The sequence below is a fragment of the Parasteatoda tepidariorum genome, chromosome 9 (assembly GCF_043381705.1).
Source record: "Parasteatoda tepidariorum isolate YZ-2023 chromosome 9, CAS_Ptep_4.0, whole genome shotgun sequence".
Lineage (NCBI taxonomy): Eukaryota > Metazoa > Arthropoda > Arachnida > Araneae > Theridiidae > Parasteatoda > Parasteatoda tepidariorum.
In genome coordinates, this window is record NC_092212.1 from 6,279,156 (window position 1) to 6,298,189 (window position 19,034).

Genomic DNA, 19,034 nt, shown 5'->3' on the forward strand with positions numbered 1-19,034 from the left:
CCTTGTCTTTTGGATTGGTCAAAAATTACCAGGCTACGGAGTTGAACTTTAATTGTCGTAAAACCAAAAAGTTGTGTCGGATTTAATGATGGTAATAAAATAAAATATATTTCGGTTTGAAAAACCCAAATCCTTCGGAAATATATATATATATATATTTCTTTTANGACCCTATATATATATATATATATATATATATATAACTTCTGGAAAAATAACGTAAAATGGTCACATTTATGAGTACTGTAAATGAATTGCGTTTTGCTCTCACCTAATATTTTAAGACCCATATTATAACTATTCAGTTTATATTACAGGCAATAGCTATGAGTTGTTAATTATTATTAATATAAATTTTTATTTTAATCCTTTTATGTTATAATTTTGGCCAATGTAATAATTATATGTAATAATTTCATGCATTTGAAGATATTTCGCCCCATTTTTAACGATATTTCTATCTTTTGAGTGAATAGTTTGTCCTGTTTGAGACATTTTGCTGGGAAAACAGCAGTTTTTAAATTTAATATATATTTAGTTAGTTAGAGATACGAAAGGGATAATAGCATATGATAGGGCGAAGTAAGTGACTGAAAAAAATTCACTGTTTGTGTTTGGCCCGCATTAAACCTTTGAGGCACGCGAATACAAATTTTCATTTTTTTTTAAATTGAGGAACTAATTATGATGCATAGGGTCTAAGAATGGGAAATTTACGCTTAAAAAAAATTCTGATTCATTGTCCCACCTGGTGGTGGTTTCGGTGGTTAACCGCTGTCCACATAGAACATTTTCGCGTGATAAGAAAATAATATTTTTTTAACTTGTTTTTTAGCATTTTTTACAATGAATTTAAACTTGGAATTAAATAATAAATTTAAATACTAGAATCATTTATATCATTTCAAAATCGAAAAATGGCTTTAATAAGTATAGTATAATATATAATAAAATACAAAATATATATTAATAACATATATGAATTTTAAACACGAAAAATGTTCTAAGAAATAAAATATACTACAAATATAATGTATATTATGCAATATTATGATGAAATTAATTATACAGAAATATATAATAGTAAAAATAAAATATATAATAAAATGTATAATTCAATTTAATAAAAATGAATATCTTACTGCGGCTTACTCTGCTATATATATAATAAATTTTTTCCATCATAAAGAATTAAACGTATCTCGTAATTGAAAATCAACAATACAAAATAATAATTAAAAAAAATTGCTTAAATTCTTAATTTTTCAGACAAACAAAAAGCAGAAAAATTAGTAATAAGAGAAAATAAATTTAGCATCAACTCAATGTTATGTTATGCAATATGACTAATATGATTCAATACGCAATATGATTCATATATGACAATATGAATCATATTGTATACTCAATGTTATGCAATATGACTGTTCACTAATTCAAAAAGAACGCAAATGAGAAGAACAAATTTGTTTCAGATGGGAAATTTGATGTATTTGGCTTTATTCTCAATAAAAATAGATAAAAGACACATGGTTCTCCTTTCATAAGCCCCATGCTAACGAAAACCCTAATAAATTTTGATCTACTTCACTATCTGAATAAGTGAAAGGTGGAAAAAGGACATGTGTTGGCGGGAATATCATACGTTCTAGAGGCACAGTGGTCTCTCTCTGAAAGGAGGAAAAATAAATGCAAAAATTTTATTCTTTTCCTTGGAATCATTTTTGGGGAAAATTTGTATGTCAAAAGGAGCTCACAAACAGCAAATTTGAGTAATATATTTCGAACATTTTTTGTATTTCATTGGGCAAAAAAATTTTTTTTTGAAGTAACGAAAAAATGCATTGAAAACTTTTCATTTTTCACCAAGGAAGACATAATCTAAGTGTAGTGGTGCTATCTAGTAATGGTTAGGAAAATTAAAATATTACTTTAAAAGTATCGGTTTCAGAGATTGACCACTTTGAGACTAGTATTTTTTTTTAAATAGATTGGTTTCGCTGTCATTCCACTTTGCGCTGGGAATGTCTCAATTTTACGGGCAGAGATGTTTCTCTTCTTACTCCCGCGCTGAAATGAGCACTGCGTCTGAGGAGGGGGTGCCAAGTGCCAACTCCTGGTGAACAAACTATACTTTTACTTTGTAGACAATGCAGGTCAGCATCAATAGAAAGAATATTTTCGAATTTTGGTCTTATTCATACAAAACTGAAAAACGAATTCTGTGTAAAAAAGGCTTCAAAACTTTTTTTGCTTTTTTGTGTGAGAATGTTTTAGGGAAATGATTAAAATGTGAGTAAATGAAAATAATTTGTGGGTAGTTTGGTATCTTTGTTAGAGTCCCCACATAAACTCTAAAAAGAAATCTAACTCTAGAAAAACCTTCTACATGAAAATGTTACCGAGAACGGTTATAGGTTTCTTCATAAATAACACTAAGTTTAGATAAATAACTATCTTTATTAACATTTTAGGAAACTTGTAAATTTAACTAAAAACATTCTAACAGATATAAAACAACCACTTTAACATTGAAGCAGCATTGAAAAAACCGCGAAAAGGTAACCGGCGAGAACATGCCGGACTGCTAGCTGGAACCGACGGGGAGAGAGAGCAAGCTGTGGGTAGGCGGCCAAGTTATATCCAAAACATACTGTGCACGTTTTGCTGATTTCGCCCTTCACGCATATCTCCATTCAGGTATGAGGTCTACGTCAATTAACGGCTGCAAGCGACGTAGTCCAATGTCAGAGATTCGTAGTTCGGACTTTGCATTTCAGGCCGCAACGCCACAGATTATAGACACAATGAATAAAATGGTTGTTAAGTATTTTTTTAATTTATGTGATTGTTTATGTAATTTGATTTCAACTATTTTAGCAAACGAATAGATTGGATAAATTCCAATTTAAAAATTTTTTTTTTTTAATAATCATTTAATACTTTCTACAGAAAACTTTATGTTTTTGACAGTAATTTTCAAAAGAAGAATTTATTATCAAATAATTCATGAACATAATTGATTGTTCATTTATAATTTTATAGGTATGCTTATTTATATATATATACTACTTATTTATAAATACTTCTTCTTTATAATAGCTAATATCTATTCTGACACTAAAACTTGGGATTTTTAACACTTGTCAAAAAGGAGCTTTTGACATGACGAATGAAACCACGGTTAAAGCCGGATACAACTGTCAATTGTCAAAAACATGCCAACCCTGTGTGTCACACATTGATAACTAAATTTACTTGTTCACCATATATAGGGGAAACTGTTTTTTATATAACAGTTCACATAAAAAAAAACACTTTAGATTTTAAGAAGTGTCGTAATAGATGTTAAGCTTTATATCTGGAAATGTCTGAATCAAGCATGAGCTTATAATAAGAAAATCACGAGAGAGATCAATTTATCCTCAACAGTGAATAAATAATTACTGTTAAAAATATTCAAAGTGTTTAAAATGGCAGTAACTTTCAAACAAAATGAAGGATCGGAAAAGAAAAACTTCAAAATGACCCCTATCAGCACAACAAATTTCTACTCTGTAGTTGAATTCCAACCTGAGAATAAACGAGAGCAAAACTAAATATTTTTTCCCTGTACTAAAACAAACTTCAATAACACCCATTTAGAAATTGAAGAATATAAATCTGAGGCTGTTGATAATTTCGTTTACTTTTGTTCTGTAATCAACAACAGGAACAATATTTCAATGGAAATACAAAGAAGTATTACTGTAGCCAATTAATGTTTTAATGGAATTCGAAAATGCATAAAATCTAATGTAATTCATAGACAAACAAAAGTTTTATTATATCTCTCTTAAGATCAATTTTAACATATGCTTATGAAACCTGGACCATATCTTGTACGGATGAGGCTATGTATGGTACCTTAGAGAGAAAGGTATTAAGAAGTACTTTTATAGGAATTTAAAAAAATGGTGGGTGGCTTAGAAGATTAAATCTAGAACATTATCACTCATATGATGAACCTGATATTATAAACTTTATTAAATGACAAAGAATTAAATGGGCAGGCCACGTTATCAGAATGAAAGAAAATCGTATCACAAATTGCCTTAATTAGACAATATGTAATATGAATTCAGCGATTGGATAAATTAGTATATTTAATATATTTTATAAATATAGAATATTTATTATATCAGGTATTATATTTGTACAATTGGACAATATCAATTGTTCTGAAATATTAATAAACAGAACAATGACTCTTAACCCTAGTGTTTGGGGCAGTAGAGCCATTTCTGACTCCTGTGCCAATAAATTCCAACCAACCATTATATTAGTATATTATAATAATTCGACCAAATTATTAGACACACTGTAGTGTTCTAATAATTACATGTTTTAAACGAGTTTATATACAATACTTTCATATTTAGACATACATGTGATGGATTACATTCAGGTTTTTTTTCCATATACTTCCTATATGTATTTATTTTTAAAATATTGCAATAGAATGTTAACCAATTGATACACGAACATAAACAAGTGTAAACCGAGTTCAACCTCGTAAAAACAATGCTGTATAGTATCACCTGATAATTAAGATTTTACATAGAAATAAAGAAATTAAAATTCTGCCGTGCTTTCAGGTTGAATATCATCTTCTTCCTGCACCTTACAAGACTGATTGTATAGATTACGAAGATCTGTGGGAGAAGAACAACAGAACAGGACCGCGATCACAAAGAGTAATTCCAAAACTAATTTAATTTCTTGAATTTCCCATGTTCTACGGTGACTAGGGAAATTTCTTTCTTAAATAAGGTAGCATACCAAGTAAGAATATCAACGAAAAAGTTCTTAATGGCGAAAATTTAAAAAAACTGCATTAGATTTCTGTTTAACAAAAATTTCCATCCATGTTTAACAAACTTTTCATCCATGTTTTACTATTGCAAACTATATGATTCAACTACACTATACTATATGCTATATACGAACTACAAATTACTACATACAAACATTACTTTTTTTATTTTATTTCTAATGGCAAGGCAAAAGTTACAAGTAGAAAGATGAAATAAATAACAAATACAAATGTACGTAGGATAACAAAGAAAGAAGCATTGCCTTAAAAGTTCTCTTGCTTCCCAATATCTTGAGGACTCAGTGTGTCCATCCTCGTGGTGCACTCCGGGCAACGCTCTGCGGCTAAGTGATCCACAGCCTTCGGCAATTCCTTACAAACTATACTATATGATGCAATTTTCATAAAATTGCTCCAGATCAACATTGTGTGTTCCTTCGTTAATGTTTTTAAAAAATATTTTTAATTGGGTGATTCAAATAAAACTGAGTATTTTTTCTCACCGTCTATACAATATCAACAAATGTGGAATATTTAATGTTTTAAAAAAAGTCAATAATAATAATAATAAAAATAATAATAATTATATATATATAGTTTCAGAAATTTCGATAATTATAACGAAAGTTATTCAGGGTGATATTTTTTTTTTATTTTGGTTACACTGTACAGGAGGAAAAATTACTTAAACTAACGATAACTAAACTAGAAATAAATTAAATTTTGCTAACACTAGAAAATATTTTTTTTTACAAAGCTGAGCAAGTTGCCATCTCTGTATGTACAGTCAAATTTGTTAAGTTACAAATCAGAGAGGGAAGTTTTTGACTGCAAACAAAATACAAGATTCTTTTCTCCGTTACTTCCTAGCAAAGAAAATCGTCGATACATGTTGCACCTACTTTTTTAAAAGAATGGTAATCCATTTATATTAAGGTACTTTTTCTGTTATCTTTCTTCTTCCTTTATTTAAATAAACTGGGCACCTGGGCCGCGAAGCGGCCCCTATCCCATTCATCATTAAATTACATACAGTAAGGTAAAATACATTGATTTGGCAGACATTGTGGTAGCCATCAGAAAAATCAAGCCGTTTGCTTGTGAAATAATAAAGCAATGAAATTTTCAATATGACAAATTGGCGTTTTTACATAACATTAGAAATATTGATTCTAGACTTAAATTAAAAATAAATATAAAACATGATTTGATATGTACAATAATTGATTTTTGAAAAATGAAAGACATAATTGATGAATATAGACAAATCATACCTTGATACATGATAAAATAACATATTTGGAGAAAATGCAGTAAATATATCGTAACAGAGAAATATTGCTTATTAAATGCAATAATGGAATTTGCAAAGAATTTAACGTGCATAATTTGATAAATATATATGCAAAAATTGGCTATATTACCAGAAAATAAATTTTATTGTAATTTAATTTAACTTAACTAAAAGTCTGCTGTGAAAAGTTCAGTGAATTTAACTTGAGAGTCTCGAAAATAAAAATAGAACTCACTGGGATTGAGAAGTTTCTTCTATGATTCCCCGCAGAAGGCGGAGCACTTCTTAATTTTTGAGCAATTCCGGTAATTCTTTGATTAATGACACTAATCGATGAGCAAGTTTAGGCATCGAATTTGATGTTGCTCGAGGGCTCCTTCTGCTGGGGCGGGTCTCGCACCCAGTATAGTTTGCTGTGTGGTTTTTGTAACAATTACAGCATTTTGTAGGTGTTGTTCTGTCTTTGTTGCATTCATGAGACCTGTGGTTTTCAGCGCATTTTACACACTTTGCAGATGCATTGCAGTGACTTTGCGTATGTCCTAAATTTTGGCAGTTGTAACATTGTATTGGTCCTCGACCTCCTCAAAATCGCTCGATTTTGATCGGGATCTGCTGTATGTTGTTGACTTCGAAAACTCTATGGTGATTCGCCGTTGATGTTAGGATTATGAGAAAAAGGGGAGGAGTCGATAGGCCTCTCCCATTCTCTTCTTAAACTGCGCTATTTTAATGGTTTCAATATTTTTTTTCTGTAATTCTGCATTAATGGCATCTGTACCAAAGTCCACAGGCAGGCCCCGAACCAAAACCTTAATAAATCTGGCTTGCGGTGTTATTTCAGGTTTGCTGGGTGGATCCCGTACTTTGTCTGTATCCTCCTGAGGTTTTGTTGTCGGCAGGATAGTGGCGTCATCTGTTGAGTTACGTTGGCTAGAAGAAGGACAGCTGTTTGTAGACATGAGTGTAGAATTATCTTCAATTATTTTGACTGCATTTTGCTTTTTCTTCTTCTTTTCTTTGCTGGTAGTTCTGTATTGTTGTTAATATTGACGTCCGTGTCAGTTTCTGTATTTGGTGTTGTATTCAGGTTTTCATCTTTATATTCCATTGTTATGTCTTCAGTGCTTGGAGCTTTTTCAGTTATCTCAACCTGGCAACTTTCAATCCTAGGTTGATTTTTTCCTGTGGTAGTGAAATGGATATTGATTTAAAATTTTAGGCAGAAATATACGGTTAATTTTGAATTATTTTGAATGCTTAATTTTTTTAAGAATAGCGCTGGTCAAAATCAACAAAAATTAAACTTATCAAAGTAAGTATAGCATACATTCACTACCACTTTAAATATAAAATAAAAATCTTCACAAAATGCATAAAAATTGGCAGTTATGTGTTACCTGATGACTATATAAAGTCTCCCCATACATAAATACTTCTTGATATGATTTGATATGTTGTTTTGCGAAGTACCAGTCACCGAAGCTGGCAGCTCACTTCTTCATATATCCAATTTGCCCTAGAGCGACTGAAACTTTTGGCGTTAGGCATAAGGAGGTGATTGGGTAATTGGCTGCTTACGGAACGACTAGTGAACGAGTGTAATCTAATGAATGGTATACTCCCGAGTCGAGGATCATCTTAATAGTCATTTCCTCTCCTCAGAAGTATCCATAAGTTATGAGAAGGGTAGTATATTTGAGGTAGCTGATTGTGATCTATCTGGGGGCTGTTAGGTATTTAGAGGTAGATTAAGTATTTATTTGTTGGTGTGGTATACTTTAGAGTCGAGGACATAAATACTATGAAGGATGGCATTTTCTATGTATGTTTAAATTATTCACATGTAGTGGTAATTTACTTGAGTTATCTTTAAATTTACTGAACTTGGAATTAAATGTTGAAGTCTAAATTTTACACCGCAGGAAAAAAAATCATCGCAGAGCAAATAATTTTGCTTGCTTGATTAATTATAAAGGTATTTTGAATCTCATGACAAGTTATGCATTGATATTTTCTCCAACAGTCTTGCATGCTGATATGTACTGATGTACTAACTCGTCTGTGTCTAAATTGTACTCAAGAAATCTACGCTCCACTACGGGACAAATGCACAGGTAAATATTTAAAGATTTTAAACATCTTTCTTTCAGCAGTTCGTTACTTCCTAAGTTGTAGTCAATATTTTTACGCTCCCTTAGAGGTTAAATGCACTGGTAAATAATTAAAGATATAAACATCGATGTTTAAACAATTCGTCTGCCCCTACATTATAAGTACATAAACCTATATATTTCATATAAACTTTTACACATGAACTCTAACCCATAATCTGTCTACCACAGAGGATAATTTACTTAAACACTGTGGTTGTTGCGAAGTAGGTGCAGATTTCGTATCAACCAAACATCGCGGGGATTCAAATCCGAGTCACCTTATTGGCAGGCCAATGTTCAACTCCGTAGCCTTGTAATTTTGAACACAATCCAGAGGACAAGGGAACTCCTGTAACTACTATTGGGGGGAAATCAGCCTTCATGGGTGACTTTTTGATGGAACTATCCCGCATTTGCGTTATATGGAGAGGAAAGTCATGAAAACCACTCACGTTTAGCCCGATGGGAAGGGGACTGTAACCCATGATCCGTTTACCACTGTGGATATTTTACGTTGGAGCTGTGGTCGGTGTGAGAAGGATGCAGAATTCGTAGCAATCAGCCATCGCTGGGATTCGAATTTGGTTCACCTCATTGGAAGGCTCAATCCCCTGAGCCACATCGGCTCTGATTCTATATATAGTGAACATTACAATCTTAAATTACTGATTGAGTCGGTATTAATCTGAACTGCCAAAAAAAAACAACAATGAAAATAGTAATTAGAAATATCCATTTTATACCAATATCCCCTGAGCCATCACAGCTCGATTCTAACAATATCGAAAATGGGAATTTTAAATCCCTGATCGAGTCTGTCCTGTTTGAGTTGAGTCTGTTTAACTGCCAAAAATCGTTTAATTTTTTTGGAACTCACTGTTCGCTACCCACCCCCGTTTTATTAATATTATATATNATTGAGTGTTGCTATCTTTATATATATATGTGTGTGTGTGTGTGTTATTAAGATACAATGCAGCATCACTCCGAACCTTTTGCTCTCCGATGACACCTCTGAGGCGCCTCTCTAGGATTAAAAATGTTTATATCTTAATAATTAGTAACTAAAATATTTTAAGAACATTATAAATTATGTTTAAACTTTGTATTTTTAAGGATTTAGTGCATACACTTATTTATACAACATTTGAAATTACTCGGAGTGTAAAGGGTTAACTAATTTGTACTACCATTTATTGGGGAGGATGCTTTTCCAAAAAAAAAATGGTTTCAATAGTAGTATTTATTTTGCCAAAACAAGATAGTTTTATCTATTGTAATATTTCAATGATACGAATATTTGTGTGTAGATCGATAGCAGAGATGCCAACTTACTCCGATTAGCGAATAATTATTTGCGAACCGCAGTAGTCTTTTAATGGAAGAATCTTGGTTTATTTAATTCGATTTATAGAGTTTTTACTCGTCACTGCCTCTTAATAATTTGAAGACTTATGTGACACACCACTTTGTTACAATTAAGCTACTTTCTATGCTTTTTATGTGTTATATTGACTTCTTATTTTATAAGTCAACTCATTTCCGATGAATCATTTCTTGGCGCCAATATGCGGAGATATCCACAACATCCAGCTTACAGTTAAACTGTGTTGAGCCTTCTAAATTGGGCAAAATTAAAGTAAAATCTTCAAGTTTTAGTTAGTAGTTCTGTGTCGTTATTTATAATGTTTTGTCTCTTTCGGAGCTGTTGGCATCTCTGTAAAAGTCAAAGCATAGAGCATTTTAAAAGCTGATGTAATAAGTAATCGAACGATTCATCCATTTAGTGTAAACAATATAAAATACCTTTTTTATCGCTTTAGTGCATTACATGTATATATTATTTTATATCCCTATTTTTGTGTTTATGGCTACCATTGTTCAACTCTGTAGAATTGTAATATTTAATCTAATTCAAAAGAAAAGGGAACTCTTGGATCAAATATTGGGAGCTATCAAATGTATTGGAGGATCAAATGTTTTTTGATGGAACTGACTCACATTTGCGTTACATCGAAAAGAAAACCACGAAAGCCTCCCAGAGTGAACCTGACGGCAAAGGAACTGTAACCGATGATCCCTCTATCACTGATGGTGTTTGACGTCGGCACTCTTGTCAGTGCGAGCCGGGTGCGGGATTTGTATTGACCAGCCATCGCAGGGATTCGAAACCGGTTCTCATTGAGAGTCAAACGCTTGATCCCCTGAGCCACCTCAGCTCGCATTATATATATAGACCGCTTTCTGGAGTCAATCATTAACGGTATAGTTCGTTCACCAGGAGTTGGCACTTGGTTCCACCTCCTCGGACGCAGAGTTCATTTCAGCGCGGGGGAGTAAGAGGAAAAGCATTTCCCCGCTTGAAATCGAGATAACCTCTAACGTGCGCAGAGCCTCCACACTGTTTTTATAGGTAGTCCAATCGGACCACTATGAAGGCAAACCAGTTTACGAAAGAGCCATTTAATAGAAAATCTACTAAAAATAAGAAAGTGGTAGCAAATATATGTCTAAAAATTTGTTTAATTTTTGAATATGATTAGTTTGTCTTATTTACTTGTCTACCACTACAGATTCAATTCTCAAATATGTATGACAAATTCCTCTCAGTCACTTTTAAAATAGAATTTGGTTTCATGCTCTCAAACTGCTCACTTTTTAAATAGTCCGCGCAGACGACTTATTAGAAACCGTGTGGAGGCTTTCTGATGTAGAAGGCCAAACACAAACAGTGAATTCTTTTTCAGTCACTTACTTCGCTTTATCATCAGCTATTATACCTTTCGTTATTCTAGCTAATTTATATTTAAAAACTTTTTCCCATCAAAATATCTCAAAAAGAACAAACTATTCAATAAAAAGAGAGAAATATCAACAAGCTTATGAAATAAAATGCACATGTTCAAAATATGCAAATGAAGATTGCGAAATAAATAGTTTTGTCATATGATCGCCAAATAGCAGCCTTGTTCGCCTCCTTCTCCCCAAAATAGCGAAATAGTATCATCCGATACCACGTGATGAAGGCGGAGTCAAGTGCCAACTCCTAGTGAACGAACTATACTTTTATTTATTATGAAATACCAGATTTACAAAATTTAATGTTAAAGCAAGATCACTCAATAAGAGAATTAAAAAAATTTGCATTCTTAACTTGCAAGCATCTTCGAAAAATTAAAGGCCGAGATATGAAAACTAAATGAAAAAACAGACGAAAACTAAAGTCACGTTTTGTTTGGTCTGGTAACAAAGCAGAGAACGTTTACTTCGTTTATCAATCACTTAAAATGCTCTAAATTTTCTCCCAATCCGTATCAAAACAGTATGTGCTTGAGTTATCGAATTATCGTGGTAATCAGTATTGTTCCAGAAGGCCCGAAGGTCGAGAGGTAGCACTTCTGTCCTGCCGTGCTCAGGGGAAATGTGTTATATTTTCTCCTAATCCATATCAAAACTCTTAGTATGTGTTTGAGTCATTGAATTATCGTGTTAATGTCCCATAAGAGGCAAGGGTTGAGTGGTAGCACTTCTGTCCTGCCGTGCTGCATGTCCGGGTTCTGGGAAAATAGTGCTATATTTTCTCCCAATCTATATCAAAACTCTTAGTATGTGTTTGAGTTATCGAATCATCGTGGTAATAATAAGGCTCGGAGGCTGCAACTACGGGTTCCATCTTCGGACCGGGCAATGTTTTCTCTCTCCTTCTGTGTATCGATAAAATGAGTACAAAACATCATCGGGGAGCCCAAGCTCATTGAAACTCAGATGACAGCAGCAAGCCTTACCTTTTAAAGGTTGTTGGGAAGCTGAATTTAATAATGTTCCGTGTTGACTTTTTCATTACATGAATCATGACAAAAATTTATATACTCTAATTCTGAAAGATAAGGAATTTTGCTTGTAATATAAATAAACAGGGCTTAATAAATAATAAATACAAAGTTCGCCGAAAAATATCCGAATAAAGTACTACTTCATTAACAGTTTAAAGATACAGTTGATATAATAGCAAGGTCACATGTTTTTGAAATGGGAATCTGCTGATGACAATTATAAAATATCACTTGTTTAAAAAAAAAAATCTTATCTTTAATGTTAATGTTGTATTTGGTATGTGCTGTTTAATTAATACCATGACTTAGAATGATTTAAATCAATATCAAAAAATAATTTTTTTAAATCAGATTTTTTTCCATGAATAAATGGATTTCAGTCGAAAATATATTTTCTGCGTTAAAATTTATTAAAATGTTTAAGTTATTTATATTTTTTTAAAGAGAAAATCATGAATTTACTGCTATTAAATGCATTTTTCAGATAAATATTGAGAGAAGAAAGCATATATAGCATTATATGATGCCTTACCTAAAACAGAGACAATTATATAAGTGTGAATATAAGTTTATTCGCTGCGTTTACTATAGATGAACATATTTCTGTCCGTAAGTTTAATCATTATAAACGTGTGCTATTCGGCAACGGACTTAACTTAATGTAAATTACAAAATTACCATTACAAGTCATGATAAAAATTTTCATTTTTATAAACTTACAATATGTAGCTTTCATATATTAAATGATTTTTTTATAATAAAATTTTAAATTATTCATGCGTTTCGACTTATGTAAACAGTCTTATATTAAGCACACAAATTTATATTAAGAATTAATCAGTCATTTTTGCAATGAAATCATTATTAATAAAAATATAATTACATAGAGAGCTTCTGAATTAATATGATACACTTCTTTCATACCCGATCGAATAGTTTTTCAAATTCTTTAATTTAAAGTAACACCTACTTCTTACCTGAGCTTTATTCATAGTTAGTTACGTTTTGAGCAAAATTATTATATATTAAAAATAAATCTCATTTTATGAAAGCTATTTTAAATAGCTTTCATAAAATGAGATTTATTTTTTAATTGGTTGAAGGAAATGAACTGGTTTTTAATGTGTAACGAAGTAACTTCGAAACGGAGTATCTTCAGGCCAAATATAACAGGCCAAAATATGAAATATCAAAAATATCTAAAATCAGGTTTCCTTTTTTTTTTTCTGGCATCAAACAGTGAAAATTTAACTTGTTTATCAATCACTTAAAATGCTCTAAATTTTCTCTCAATCCATATCAAAACTTTAGTATGTTGTTTGAGTTATCGAATTATTGTGATAATCGGTAATGTTTCATAAGGCCCGGAGGTTGAGTGGTAGCAGGCACTTCTATCCTACTGAGCTGCAGGTCCGGGTTCTCCGGACCGGGCAAAGTTGACTCATCTCTTCCGTGGGTCTACCGAATGAGTGCCAATTACGTTTGAGGAACCCATGTCTAGGAAACTGAGAAGGGTACAGTAGGCGTTCAAGGGAATGTTCCACTGAATTTAGTAATGATCCTCGTTTAATTTTTAATGACATGAAATCAGGGCCGTTTTATCCATTAGGCACTGTAGGCAACTGCCTAGGGGCCCCGCCACGTTCAGGGGCCCTGTGCTACAGAGAAAAAAATTGACAATGTTTCTTAAACAGTAAAAATGTAATTCGAAATTTCAATGACGATTGTCTTGCTCTGTACATTACATCGAGGCTATTTTAGTACATTTCTGAACGCATTCCAAATTAGATATTAACATTATGGTAGTTAGTTCATATATAACGCAGTAATATAATCGCAAGCAATTTTATCGCGGTAATTTTAACGCCGGCTAATCTGATGACTATACAGCAAGAGCAGCTTTTTTAACACAACACGCTTGAAAAACGCGCAAAATTCTACGCTGTGAATGCGCACTTACTGTTCTGGTACCTACCATAGGTATGTATATTCTATGGCCAAGCTACCAAAGAGTATGTAAAAATAAGGTTGGCAGTACTGGTTCTTTCGTCGCATGACTGGGGAAATCCCCGATCCGCTAAATACGTACGTTGTATTGTGTCATAGACAACATTTTTAATGTAATCGTTGAATTTTCACTTCGTGCAATTTGTTTGCGAGTTTTACTGCTGATAATGAAAAGAGAGTTTCACAGTTTGTGTTTCAAAACTTACGAATTTAGAGCTAAGTATTGGATATTTATTTATAAAGACTGCAGAAGTGCTTCGGGCTTCGAGAAAATCGGTGAAACGACGAATAAAAATCCGTGTAGTGTAAACTGAAGTTAAAATTACTATACGTAAGTTTTATTATGATTACATTACTAATGATTACAAACGCCACTGGTGAACGAAATTTTTCCAAATTGAAATTAGTTAAAAACTATCTTCGTTCAACTATGTCTCAAAACCGCTTAAATTCATTGGCCATAATGGCAATTGAAAATGATGTATTGGAAAAGGTTAACTTTCAGGATGTCTTAAACGATTTTGTAACAAAAAAAGTTCGAAGAGTTAATATTTAAGCTTATTGTACGATTTTTTTAAATGCATATATTAATTACTTATATTCTTTTCGTTTGATTCAATATTTTTATTGAATAATGTGATAATATACCTATGTAGTAAAAAACAGCGTAATTATGAATAAAGTGTTGTGTAAGCGAAAAAATATATTAGGAAGTTAGAAGACGGTAGGAGGGGGGGGGCGAGACGAGCATTGCCTAGGGGCCGCTACATGCATAAGCCGGCCCTGCATGAAATACATTAAATGACAAAAATTAATATTGCCGAACTCTGATGATTAAGGATGTTTGCTTTGAATATAAATTAAATAGAACTTACTAACTAAAAAGTTACAGTATTCGCCGAAGAAAATAGGATCCTGAGGAATGAAATTTATACGGTTCACACAGAAATCTTATGTATAATACTAATATTGCATTTAGTATGTGCTTTTTTGAAAATACCATGGTTTAGATTAATTTAAATCAATCCACCTAAAAAAAAACGTAAATTAAATTTCATTGATTTTTTCTCTTAATTAAATGTATTTGGGCCAAAATGATTATTTTTGAGTAATTAATAAAATTTTTAAGTAATTTATAATTAAATATAATAATTCTAAATTTATTGATATTGAATATATTATCCAGTAAAGTAAATACATTAAACGATATTTGCGTTCCACCTTTTATTACCACATCCATTTATTACCAGTTCAACGGTAATGGACGTAGTGTATTATAATATTACTACACAACCAATATTACGATTTGCGGTCAACCTTGCAACCACACCGAAAATTTAAAATTTAATAAAATTTCATATTCAAATTTTACTGATAGTTCACAAATGTTTATTTTATATTTAAATTTTTATTTTTCAATAGGTTTAGACTTACATAATCAGTCTTATTATAAAAGCACAAACTATTATAAAGAATAAATTAGACTTTTTCGTAATGAAATTGTTAATTATAATACTATACTTAAATAGAGAGGTTCTTAATTAATAACAGATGGATCTTATAGGCACAATCGAATAGTTTTTCAAATTCGTTAATTTGAAGTAACGCCTACTTTTCAACTAAGCTTTTTCGGAAAGGGATATATTTTGAGTAATACCATAACTTTCAATAAATGACTTTTTTTTCCCTTAATTTATTGAAAGAGTTGAATTGGTTTTATTGTGTATCGAGGTCGCTCGAATCTTAGCGTGAGAACAAGCTCCAAAACCTGTATTTATTAAGCGAAACGAATATTTATTTAGTGGAACGAAATTTTGCACGTTTTTGTTACCGGATCCTATAACAGTTAACTGAAACGATGACTAATTGTTAATTTCCCCATCTTGCCACCCGTTCTTTGCACTTGTGCTAAGGCGTTAATTTTAAGAATTATGTAAGTTGAAATTCATATTGATTAACGGGATCCTGACCATCAGTTTTTAATTATGTTCCCACCGGATTCACATTTTGAAATGATGAGAAAATGAATATTTTTTCCCCTTTTCCTACTTATTCAGGGTTACCAACTACTACGATTTCTAAAAACTATTTTATCGAGTGGTAAAAAAAAATGAGTAGTAATTTTGGCAAAAGTTCAAAAGTTGGAGAGATTTCCATATCTTGGTTTTCGGCAGAATGATTGCCAAGTCGTGGAAACTTCCGGGCAGTGGCCGGCGAGAAACTAGAAAAAATCATCACCGAAAGGAAACAATTCGAAAGGTATAACTCGTTGCCATCCTCGGTCAAACATTTACAATTTTTCTCTAAAAAAAATTTGCGAGCAGAAAATCTATTTATCATCTTGCCGATTCTAGTTCTCGCTATAGATTACGTTACGGAAATATAGGCTAAAAGTTTCATCACGGGGGAACTGGAACAAAGTGTAGGAATGTCAACTTGCCCCACTCTGTGGAAATAGCTTTTGTAGTAACAGAAAAAAAAATATGTATATTCTTGGGTTAGTATAATTTCATTTCAAGTTTTGTTGCCCTCTACAATATTAAAATAATTCAAATATTTATGTAACATGCTACTTTATTTTTGCAATTTCTTGTCAGTTCTATAATTTGAAATGTAAGTTAGTGTGGTAATTACAATAAAATATTTAACGATATATTAACAAAACAAAAATGAATTGAGTTTCTACCACTTTTTAAATTTTTAATCACCTGTGGCTTCCCTGTACTGGTTAAAATACCTTCTGTGAGTGTCACGGTTAAGTTGCCACTTTTTAATTTACAACCCTCGTATATATATATATATGTTCAGGGTGGTTCTAAAATATATGTCAAAAATGTTAAGGTAGGTAGAGGGGATCTAAATAAGCAGATTTTGTATACGATTGCGTGTGCGGTAATGCCGCCTTCAGCCGGTAGGGAGTGCTGATGACTGCGGCGTATAAAAGTGCTTGCTAGCTTGAATCATCATTTCCCGCTGGACGGGGTGGTCCAGTTCCCTGGCCACCACAGTCTCCTGATTTAACCTGCTTGGATTTTTTCTTTTGGGGTCATATTAAAAGCCTGGTGTATGGGAGTCCCGTCACATCTGAAGAAGATCTTGTTGAACGCTTGTCTGTTGCTCCTTTAGATGTGCTCGACATGCCTGACCTTTTTTCTAATGTACGCTGATCCATGCTCCGTCGTTGTGAATCTTGTATAGCTGTTGGTAGCTGCTCTTTCGAGCACCTCTCGTAAACTGTTGATAATTTTTTGTTTTCTTTTCTCTTTATTTGTCTTTTCAGTTTCCTTTGATTCATACCGCTTCACAAGCTAGTGCTTTAATGTGCCATTACCGTACACACACTCCTATCCGAAATATGTTTATTTATGTCCCCTCTACATAACTTTACATTTTTGTCATATATTTTAGGACCACCCTGTATATATTGTTTTAGAGAGAGAGAGAGAAAATTAATTATTTATTAATTTCATTCATGGATTAATGATATGAATTACGTGGTGAATTGATTAAGCGTAAAAAATGCTTAAAGTACTTCTTAAATTTGTTTAATTTTTGTTATCAATCAAGCTAGTTTTCTACAACGTTTCGATAATGTTTAAGTTAGATAAGGTTAGATAACGTTTTCGTTTGATTTCGTACCAGAATGATTGTTATGCTGGACTATACATTTTTTGAACGAGCAAAACACGCAGGATAATAGACAAAATAAAATTGTTACTTCTAAAATGAGTGATAAAAGCTATTGCGTTTAAGCGAAATTTGAAAAAAAAAGATTATTTTGTATTTCATTTATCTTCAAAGCCTATCTACTTAGGTGTAGAAATTTGTTGTTCAGATCAATAAATTTAATATGGTTTCGGGTTATGGTGGCTGATGACAATACCAATGCAATGCTGATAGCAATACCTGTTTTACAACCAGCACTGTAAAAAAGTGCTTCTCAAAATTGATCAAAAATGTGTCCCAAAAGCTCCGAAATAAATATTATCGAAAACCCATGTACTCATTATTGAGTATTGAGATATGTTCAAAATTGAATAGTCTCAACAATGGCATATATCATGGAAAATGACGCATCATCCTCAAATGTGACTTTATAATGAGTCGAAAAGAAAATTTAATAAACTATCTTCATTCTAACGGTGGATTTATTTTTCGAATTAAGAATGTCTTCAGAACGGTAACAAACACCATGTTTATTTACAAATGAAGACTGATTCTCAAAGCTATTTTAATATTGAGTATTACTCTATATTCAATAATGAGTACATGGGGTTTTCAAATGTTACTATATTTGTTTCGAAACTTTTTTAGGTACATTTTTACTCAATTTTGAGAAATTCTTTTTGAAGTTATACTTCTTATGCGACTTCCAACAAGGTTGCGTTAAACGTTTAACGCTACATTTTTATTGGCCAGGAAATCGCGTGGTAGGATCCAGTTTTCCCTCATTCATTTCCATATTGTTTTGGTTCTCACTAGCATAAAAATAATAAAAGTCATAAAAGTATTCGCGATCGCAACGAACTATAGGGGGCGTTGTTGTATGAGACTAATACCTGCGATTTCTATATGAAGAGTCATTCAGTTATTCTAGAGTCGTCGTTAATGTAGCACGTAGCATTGCAACGTTCCTTCTTTATTGTGGCTAATTAAATTTAAAAAAGAAAAATGCTTGATATTCTTTCTTATGCAAACGAAAACAAAATGGTATCCCTTTTTATTAGAGAAGGAATATCCAAAACACATCGGAAAAATATTTGTACATTAACAGAAAAAAATATGTATATTCTTATAAGAGTTAAAACCTAATGCCCGAGAAATAGTATTACTAAATTTAATGATATAACATGAAAGGCCCATTTAAACTTTACATTCTATAGTTTTAA

General features: G+C 32.1%; 1 protein-coding gene across 2 annotated transcripts in view; it reads left to right on the forward strand.

The window, feature by feature from the left end:
• Positions 1–19,034, forward strand: part of LOC107453201 (uncharacterized) — a 63,149-nt gene that overhangs the window by 22,760 nt on the left and 21,355 nt on the right. For both annotated transcript variants that reach the window (XM_016069929.3, XM_071185915.1), the window contains exons 8-9: positions 4,638–4,736; positions 8,176–8,266. In XM_016069929.3, coding sequence (XP_015925415.2) covers positions 4,638–4,736; positions 8,176–8,266 — 190 coding nt within the window. The remainder of the gene's footprint in view (positions 1–4,637; positions 4,737–8,175; positions 8,267–19,034) is intronic.